Source organism: Carassius carassius, chromosome 45, assembly GCF_963082965.1.
Source record: "Carassius carassius chromosome 45, fCarCar2.1, whole genome shotgun sequence".
NCBI lineage: Eukaryota > Metazoa > Chordata > Actinopteri > Cypriniformes > Cyprinidae > Carassius > Carassius carassius.
The window spans coordinates 13,004,249-13,014,478 of record NC_081799.1 but is presented as its reverse complement, the minus strand read 5'-3'; the positions used below and the strand labels follow the sequence as shown (position 1 = coordinate 13,014,478).

At 35.0% G+C, this 10,230-nt stretch overlaps 1 protein-coding gene across 1 annotated transcript in view; it reads left to right on the top strand.

The window, feature by feature from the left end:
• The window catches only part of LOC132127359 (phosphatidylinositol transfer protein alpha isoform), a 19,588-nt gene extending 12,359 nt beyond the window's left edge, over nucleotides 1–7,229 (top strand). The window contains exons 4-13 of the mRNA XM_059539188.1: nucleotides 3–94; nucleotides 1,588–1,595; nucleotides 1,838–1,912; nucleotides 2,021–2,104; nucleotides 2,178–2,255; nucleotides 2,401–2,511; nucleotides 3,423–3,545; nucleotides 4,140–4,224; nucleotides 4,701–5,063; nucleotides 5,098–7,229. Of these exons, the coding sequence (XP_059395171.1) occupies nucleotides 3–94; nucleotides 1,588–1,595; nucleotides 1,838–1,912; nucleotides 2,021–2,104; nucleotides 2,178–2,255; nucleotides 2,401–2,511; nucleotides 3,423–3,545; nucleotides 4,140–4,187 (619 nt within the window). The 3' untranslated portion in view covers nucleotides 4,188–4,224; nucleotides 4,701–5,063; nucleotides 5,098–7,229. The remainder of the gene's footprint in view (nucleotides 1–2; nucleotides 95–1,587; nucleotides 1,596–1,837; nucleotides 1,913–2,020; nucleotides 2,105–2,177; nucleotides 2,256–2,400; nucleotides 2,512–3,422; nucleotides 3,546–4,139; nucleotides 4,225–4,700; nucleotides 5,064–5,097) is intronic.
• Nucleotides 7,230–10,230: the final 3,001 nt, after the last annotated feature.

Here is a 10,230-nt window from a genome sequence, read left to right as displayed (position 1 = left end):
AGTAAAGTCCCGTCATTTGTACGGATGCTTGCACCAGCGTCAGCACTGAACATTCATGAGAAAGCTTGGAACGCCTACCCATACTGCCGTACAGGTAACACACACACACACACACACACACACACACACACACACACACACACACACACACACACACACACACACACACACACACACACACACACACACACACAGCAGCTAAATTTCTTCTCATGTGCTCTTTCTTCTACTTGCTTTCATATTATTATGTCTTCCTATCTGTTTCTCCTCTTCTCTTTTCTGTCACTGCATTTGCGGGCACTGAATAATTCACTGTTTGAGCTGAGCAGGAGTGGAGTTACAGCACAGGAAACTGAGATTATATTGACACATTCACTTCACATCATTCTCATAGATGACAGACTCCCCATTCGCTAAAGTCTGCTATCAAGAGATTTCTAAATCTCACTACAGTGCTTAAAACAAACTGAAGTCTACAGTTTTGTTTTTGAATAAGTGTAAAAAGCTGATAAGACAATTATTGAGCTATACTGAATTTGTTGAATGATTTAATAATATAAATACTGTAATAAATTACAATACAATTATTGCAATTAATTACAATTATAGATTTAATAGTATAAATATATAACAAAATTATTTGTCTGAGATTATTGGCCAACTGTTAGCAAAGCTGCTAGAAGAAAGAAATGTGTTTCCCACTAGTTGTTCAAGTCAGGGTGTCTAGATACTGTTACATTGTAGACCATTAGAGGTATTCAATTAAGAGCCAAGAGCTTTACCTTCTACAGTTCCTTCACAGGAAAAGCTCCAAACATCTGTTTTAGGAGTCAATATGGATTTTTTTTTTGTATTCATTACAAATTACAAAAGTCAGCGACCTAATTTTACCTTACCTTGTAAAATTTCAAAATTATAGATCTCAAAGTTGCAATAAAATGGAAGTATAGATAGATTTTTCCGTATTGTGTTGTACATATAAGTGTTACAGATAATTGAAAAATAAAATAATCCATCGGTTGCTGATTTTGTGGAGTTTGTGGGGTTGATTGAGGAGAGACCGGGTTTAGTAAACTTCTAAAGACTGAATCATTGGAGTCGAGATTAAGTTATGACATTTTGATTAAAAATGACACTGTCATATTTAAATAATAAGAATAATAAAGCATGCATAGACTAATCGTTCACAATAAGATAAATAACATGCATTTGAGAAATAGATTAATTCTAATTTTCATTTTATTTCATGCTAATAGCATCAGGTTAAAAAGCATTTAATGTGAAGTTAAGTTGCATGAAGTGAACGGAATTACTGAGCTTTTTGACTGAGACTATGAAACCTACAAAGCTTATCATTGTATTATGAGAATTTATGAGTAATGATTCATGGTCTGAATAGAACTGATGTTGAGTTTGAATATGGATATTATTTCAGTATGTTTACTTCCAGACTAATATGGGCTAAAATGAGATTAAATCAAATTAGAAACGGTCTCAAATGACATTTGGTGTATTCTTAAACATAAATTATCTAATTCATACTTTATTTTCCTTTCCCCCCATTGTCTGTCCTGCATCACCCTTCAGTAATTACTGTAAGTATACAATCTTTGCAAGTACACACATAAGTCATATTCATTTATATGAATGAACAAACTTGTTGAATATACAGATGTACATCACAAGCACATACAAACACTCTGAAAGAGTGACTGAAAGAGGAGACAGCAACTTTAGCTGGACTGAAAGCAGAGAGCACAGATGCCTGTATGTCACTGCAGATTCTGTCCTTCAGGTATGGCTTATCAATTTGTTCATTGATTATCTGTGTTTTTAGAATGAGTATATGAAAGAGAACTTCCTCATCAAGATCGAGACGTGGCACAAACCCGACATGGGACAGCAGGAAAATGTGAGTATAGGTCAAGTAGTAGATTATTTGTGTGTGAACTCCACAATTTTATGCCAAACTTAACAATGATGTTCTCAAGTATGATAGTTCTGTTCTTCTTCTTTACAGGTTCACGGTCTAGACCCAGACACCTGGAAGAAGGTGGAGGTGGTGTACATAGACATCGCAGACCGAAGTCAGGTGGAGCCAAAGGTGAGCTTTACTTAGCTAAAATAGCTACCTTTTCCAGTTAGTTTCTAATCCGATCAGTGCTGTCTCTCTTTAGGACTATAAACCAGATGAAGACCCCACTAAGTTTAAGTCTGTAAAGACTGGAAGAGGGCCGCTCGGTCCGGATTGGAAGGTGATACATTTTAAACCACCTCTAATAGCTGTGTGCTTGTATAAAATTTGTGTAAATGTAGTAAGTGCATGCTTGATGTATGAGTGGGAAGCTTATTAATGGCAAATTATATTCAAATGTTTAAATGGATTTTGGGTGTGTGTAGAAAGAGCTACCTAAAAGGACCGACTGCCCACACATGTGTGCCTACAAACTGGTTACTATCAAGTTCAAGTGGTGGGGCCTGCAAAACAAAGTGGAAAACTTTATTCAAAAGGTCAGTGTGATTTATTAAACTGTTTTTTTTAAAGTTATTATCATATTACATTTTTGGCCATATTTAGTGCATGTTCCTGGACTGATTGTCTGTGATTTATCTGTGCAATATAAAGGTTTACTGAGAGGACTTCTTTTTTTTTTTGGCCACCTGTCATAAAGGCTTTGTTGGGAAAGGTTGCAATTTTTGACTTTTGTGATTCAAACTTTTTTATAGTCAAAAAACTAAATCTATGATTTACCTATGTAAATGAATTCATATTTTTATTTGACAAGGACACAGTAAAAGATTTATATTCATATTTTAAAAAAAGATTTATATTTTAAAACGAGAGATCTTCTTGTGAACTTTATATTTATTAAAGAATAAAATAAAAATAAATTGTAACACGGTTTCCACATAAATATTAAGCAGCCCAACCGTTTTCAACATTGAGAATAATTAAAAATGTTTCTTGAGCACCAAATCAGAAGGATCTTCCTTCAGATATTCTGAAGGATCATGTGACACTGAAGAATGGAGTGATAGCTGCATAAAACTGCGACTTTGCCATCACAGGAATAAATGATACATTTAGACATATTGAAACAGTTATTTGAAATGTTAATATTTCAGAATAGTACTGTTTTTACTGTATTTTAAACAAATAAATGCAGTCTTGAAACTTTAAATTTTATTAACCCCCAAATTTTAAATGGTTTGAAGTCTGACTAAATTCTTTTTTTTTTTTACTTTATTATTTTCTACACATACACAAATGCCATCAGAAAGTTAGTTACCATTAACTGATATAAACTGTATGTCGTCCAATTCCTGATAAAATAAAGATCCATCCTAAGTTTTATGTGAATAAAATCAGTTCAAAATTCACCTTCCCAAACGAATTTTGGACCTCTTTCTCTCTTTAACAGCAAGAGAAGCGCTTGTTCACTAATTTCCACCGGCAGCTGTTCTGTTGGATTGATAAATGGATCGAGCTGAACATGGACGACATCCGCAGAATGGAGGAAGAGACCAGGAGGGAACTGGATGAGGTCAGATGAGATGCCCTCAAATTTACATTTCAGTTATTCCTCAGAACTGTTGTTCAGTTTGAACCAGCCTTTATATGATAATGATACATTTAGTCAGTTAGACAAACAAGCAAACTTCTCTGAGATACTTTCTTGTAGAATTCACAAACAGCTGAATTCATTTGGTGCGAGATTAAGTTGCTGTTTGTGTTTGTCTGGTGTTTTGAGTGTCACCACAAAATGACAAAATTACGCGTATAACACAAAGACAGTTACGCGTATCAAGGCAGATTAATAGTTGAATGTAGCCTATAATGAGGTCCAGTCGCTGCGAACAAAAGGGGCAGCAGAGTGGAGCAGGTCACAGTTCAGCACTCTCAGGTGCTGTTCGGGGAATGAGTGACGTCATGTACTGGCGGGATCCCCAGTTTCACATGCTTTGCAGGACTATCCCAGAAATCAGTGTCTCCTCCTTGACTCCCTCAAATGATATGTAGATGATATGTTTTTCAGATATCCTGAAAAATCAGGATAAGTACTTCTTGAACCACATTTGTAGGCTATTGTTCTTCCACAAGGAGCTATTCACTTTCTGTACGCATGCATGTCTTTCAGATGAGAGTGAAGGATCCAGTGAAAGGCATGGTGGCTCTTGAAGACTGAAGCTGCTGTGTGTTCCTGGATGCTGTGGTTCAGAAAGGTAATTCACAATCTTTAGCTCCCCCTAACGTCATTTATCTAAAACAGCAAATGATAAAAAAAAAAATAAGTATGTGGATGCAATATATGGGCTGTGTTTGGGATAGCATATTCACATTAACAATGTTGGGAGTACAGAATACATAGAATACTAAACTTGAATTTCAGTGCCAGACTGCCAAAAATAAAAATAATTTTAAAAAGAAAATGTGATAAAATTGTATTTTCAAGATGATAACTGTACGCCACGACTGTTTGCAAAATAAGGTAATGCGACAGTTCCTTTCTGACTACAAGTATTAATAATAAAAAATATATAATAATAATAATAACTGACCCCAAACCAATGAATAGCAGTATGTACTGGACAGTATTCAATCAGTAGCATGTTATCATAACTGTGGTGTTTAACCTTTAAAGTAATTGAATATTCTTGTTCTCTCTCTCTGTTATGTCATTTCCTGTGACTCTTCTCAGATCAGACCTGAACTACTGGAGACCGGCAGCATCACTCCCCTCAATCAAATCAAAGCAACATGTCTTTTTAATCGTAATCGAAGTCCTTCATCCAGCTCTTTTGGTGCAGTTTGTCCTGAGCAACCTTCATATCCTCCTTTCAGTCTGACAGTGGAGCACACTGACTAGTTAAATAAGCTATTATTCCAGTTCTAATATCATGCCCAGTTTATGAAGTCTACCTATTTAAACAAATACAGGGACGATCAGCAGTTCGTCATTTATGATGTCAGATCATTACCTTAATAAGTGGAGCTCGGCAGAATTGTGTTTTAAGATGAGTTTAATGTAAAGCAGATGATATTTGTGTGTGTGTGTGTGTGTGTATATATATATATATATATATATATATATTCAGAATATCTACTGGCAGTGGAATTATTGTGACAGATGTATAAACAGGGTTAAGTAATTATTCTCTTTTTTTTTTTTTTGTGGACCAAGCCAGTTTTCCTTGTTTTGCTTCAATCTGTAGTGATTTGTTTTAATTTAATTTTAACCATTTTTTAACCTATTTACCAGCTGATCCAAGGTGTAAGTGTGTCTTTATAGTGTAGTACTGTACAATCACAGTCGTGTCATCCTGGCCATTAATTTATTTGTAACATGGATTATGGACTGCAAGTACAGTTCATATTTAAATGCAAAACACAGTTTATTATAATCAGCTGATCGAACAGTATCACATGCTTGAAATAAGCTGAAGTTAAAAGTATTCTTGTTTGTTAATCAGTCAATATGAATGGTTTCATTGACATTTATTCCAGTTTCCTTGTGTGTGCTATTTTAGTCAAGTTATTATTATTATTTCTTTTTATAAAAAAGACAGGTGTACAGTAGCTGTAGCTCGCCCTCCCTTGGTTGTTTTTGATTGGTTTACAAGATCAGGCCCCTCCCTTTTCTTTAGTCAGCAACTGACTGACTGTCTTTGAAAGAACTTGAAGAGGCGACACTAAACCTTTTTTAGTCTCTTCATAAAAGGTATATTACTAATATAGAAAAGTTTTTTTTTTTCCTGACTATTTTGTCGCTACCAGATTAGGTGCTCAAGGAGGATATTTTACGTTATGCACATATTTTATAAATGTATAATTATTTTCATCTCACCTCCTTTCCATTTTCAGGATCAATTATCGTACTTCCCCTTTTATAACATGTCTTGAGGATAAAGACACATTTATCCAGATATTAGCAATAATACCTCCTTTGAAAAAACCTTCCAATCAACATGATGTGAGATAGTGACTTTATAAGTGTATAATCCATTCCCTCTCCCAATGTTGCGTCATTAGTACTTTAATACAAATATATTCTCACTTCCAAACGCTCCTAGTTTTATTGATTTGGAATCGGGTAAGGAAGGTGAAATGGATGGAGTATGGGTTTTTAAATCAGTCTTTTCTTAGTAAAGTGATGTGTGTATGGATGTATGTTCGTCTGAAGTTCTCAGTGTTTCTTGTTTTCGCGTGAGGGACATTCGACATGTAATTACAATGGAGGTTTACACCCTTGTGTTTCTTTACGCCAATGCTCAGGACCCATTAATGCACACCTAAATTCACTCTGCCGAGAGTTAAATTATTCTTGTAGAATTACATCGAATTCTTTGAAATTCGTAGCAATTCCATTGAATTCTTAAGAGATGAATGCAAGTTTTATGGTGTAGATTGCGCGTGGTAAAACATCTATACCATCATAATACAACCATCGTTACACCAGAATTGTGTTGGTCCTGAGTCTAATCAAAGTGATGTATGGATGTATGTATTGAATTGTATATAGTATATAAATATATGTAGATGAACACATAAATATATATATATAACTATATAAATATAGCTCAGACTATCCTGCCAGGCTATCAGCATAAAGCCTTCCATCAACCCAACCAGAGTAATTATATCTAGTGGTTTAGTAATGGCTGGGTTTTATCTGTGGGGAAAAGTGACCGGATGGTGGTGGATAATGGTGGTTTACGAAATATAAACTAGATTTGAACTATTGATTTGAACAATCCATAAGGGAACCTTCAGATAACTCCGCCCATCTCTGTCACTGGCCCCGCCCCTCATCCCTGGCCGCTCCTCTTTGGCAGGATGGTGTCTAAATATGTTTTCATTCATCGATTGTTGTTGTATTTTTGCTGTGAGCCATAGAAATCTCTCACTTTTAAATTCCTTTCAAAGCTTACACTGTGAACGAAGCCATGACCTTTGAACTTGAGAAAAAGACCCTTTCAGGGGGTTTTGGACTAGGTTGCCATTCTTCTCTCAGGAGACTCGATTGAAACTTGTCCAAGCTGGTGTTTGAATGACAGACAGGTGGCTTATAAAAGGGAACTATACACATGAACTCATCATCCACAGTTTGTGTTACCATTATGTGAGACAGATCATGGTAAACAGGACTTTCTCATAGATATGGTGTTGTTAGATTTCATGATTTGTTGTCAAAATTAAAACCCAATGATTCTAGAAATACATAAAAAAAGGTTTTATGAATTTGTTTCACCCCAACCGGTCATGTCATGGTTTTTTTTTTCTTTCTTTTACTGTGAATTTGTGCCTTTTGTCATCTTATCTTCCAATAAAACTACATTGGAGATGTGAAAAAATAAATAAACTTTTAAAAAGTAGTGTTTTAAATCTTTAAGTTCTAAAAATACTTATTCAGTATTGTTTTTTCAGTAATTTGTACTCCATTTTCTTTTATGATCAAACACATTTTTCAGTTGTAAAGGGATAGTTACTTGCCCTCATGTTGTTTCAAACCCGCAAGACCTTCGTTCATCTTCGGAACACGAATTAAGATATTTTTGATGAAATACGAGAACCCTCCATAGACAACAACGTAACTGACACATTCAAGGACATCGTTAAAATAGTCCATGTGACATCAGTGGATCAACCTTAATGTTATGAAAAAAAAAAAACCTTTACTGTCATCAACACACACCGAAGACTGGCACGAAAGTAACTAAATTGTAGATTAAAGTCCTTATTTTGGTTTTCTTCATGCACAAAAAGTATTTTCATCATTTCATAAAATCAGGACCACTGATGTTACATGAACTATTATAACGATGTCCTTACTACGTTTCTGGGCCTTGATCGTGGTAATTGTGTTGCTGTCTACAGCTGCATCTAAAATAATTCGAATATCATGGAAAAGTTCTTCATTTTTTGTAATTTAATTAAAAAGCTACATTTCTTATATTCTAGATTCATTGCACACAAACTGAAATATTTGTTGGTTTTTTGTTTCAATTCTTATGGTTATGACTTACAGCTTAGGAAAATTAGAAATTCAGTATCTCATAAATGTTTTATATTTTCTCAAAGATCAATCAAAAAAAGATTTACAAGACAGTAATGTTCAAGATCTCCAAAGCAGGTTTAATTATGCACTCAATGGTATTGGTTGGGGCTCCTTTTGCATGAATTACTGTTTTAATGCAGTGTGGCATGGAGATCGCACTGCTGAGGCGTTATTGAAGCCCAGGTTGCTTTGGTAGTGGCCTTCAGTTCCTCTTTGTTTTTTTTCAAATGTTACTTATCTTACTCTTCACAATACCCTGTAGATTCTCTGTGAGGTTCAGGTCAGGTGAGTAAATATCAAGCACAGTAATGTCATGGTCATCAAACCACTTAGAACTGGTTTTAGCAATGTGAGCAGGTGCTTAAGTCTTGCTGCAAAATGAAATCAGTATCTCCATAAAGCTTGTCAGCAGATGGAAGCATAAAGTGCTCCAAAATTTCCTGGTAGATGGCTGCATTGACTTTGAACTTGACAAAACACAATGGACCAACGTCACAGAACCCAAATCATCACTGACTTCAGAAACTTCACACTGGACTTTGGATTCTGTGCCTCCAGACCTTGATTTTCAAACTAAATGCTAAATTTACTTCCATCTGAAAAGAGGACTTTGGAACACAGCAACAATCCAGTTCTTTTTCTCCTTAGCCCAGGAAAGATGCTTTCAGAAGTGGGTTGGTAGTTCTTTTCCTGAAGACGTCTGAGAGTGGTGACTTGATGCACTGACTTGATCCACTCCTTGTGAAGCTCTCCCAAGTTCTTGAATCGGCTTTTCCTGACAATGTTTCCAAGGCTGTGGTCATCCCTGTTGCTTGTGCACCTTTTCCTACCACACTTTTTCCTTCCAGTCAACTTTCTATGAATATATTTTGATACAACACTCTGTGAACAGCCAGCTCTTTCAGTAATGACCTTCTGTGGCTTACCCTCCTTATTGTGGAGGGTGTTGATGATTGTCTTCTGGACAACTGTCAAGTCAGTGGTCTTTCCCATAATTGTGGTTGCATGTTCTAAACAAGCCCAAGAGGTACACATTATTTACACTCAAAATTAATCAAACTAATCAAGCTCAAAATGAGACATTTTTGAGATACTGGATTTTTTATTTTCCTAAGCTGTATGTTGTAACCATCAGAATTAAAACAAACAAACAAACAAAAAAAACTCTTGAAATATTTCAGTTTGTGTGCAATGAATCTAGAATATAAGAAAGTTAGCTTTTTTAATTAAATGACAAAAAATAAAGACCTTTTCCATGATATTATAATTTTTTGAGCTGCACCTGTATGCAGGGTCAAAAAGCTCTTGGATTTCATCAGAAATATCTTAGTTTGTGTTCTGAAGATGAACGCAGATCTTGCTTGTTTGAAATGACATGAGTGTGAGTAATTAATGATAGAATTTTCATTTTTGGGTGAACTATGACTTTAACATCAGAGTTATTCCTCTAGAGGGCAACACTGACATGTTGATTATGGTGCTCATGACAATGAAATATGTTTGAGTCTGGCATGCGACATTTTTAGACCTCTCCTTTTCTCCATTTATTGTTCTCTCTTTATTATGCAAATAAAACCCATTTCTTAATCTAATTTCCACAGTAAACATGTCCTTACTTAAAGCTAACCAATTCAACCCCACACAGGACAAACACACATAAACAAGCATAAATAATCAAGTAAAAGGATCACTGCAACCCCCAGCTCCCCCCCTTCATTAAATGAAACTTTCATCCTAATCAGGATTTGAAGAGATGAAGCCAGATTAAACTAACCCCTTCTTATAAGGCCTTCAGAAAGGGGCATGTGTTTGATTCAGACATTTGGATTTCATTTTCATTTGCAGTTGTATGTGACGTGTTTAATTGTTTATTACATGTATTTATTAATTCAGTAGCAATTATATATATTTATTAATTCCGTAGCAATTATATATATATATATATATATATATATATATATATATATATATATATATATATATATAAGGGTAAGGTAAATTGATTTGAATTGATCTGATTAAAGAAAGCAATACCATGGGTGAATTTTAGCCTTAATCTCTGGTCCTAGAGGTCCTCTTTTAGATCAGCTATAATAGGCTGGCATGTTTACGGCAAAGAAATAGTCAAGATTACTCTTTACTCTAACAAAAAGACCTTATGTGTCCTTTACTA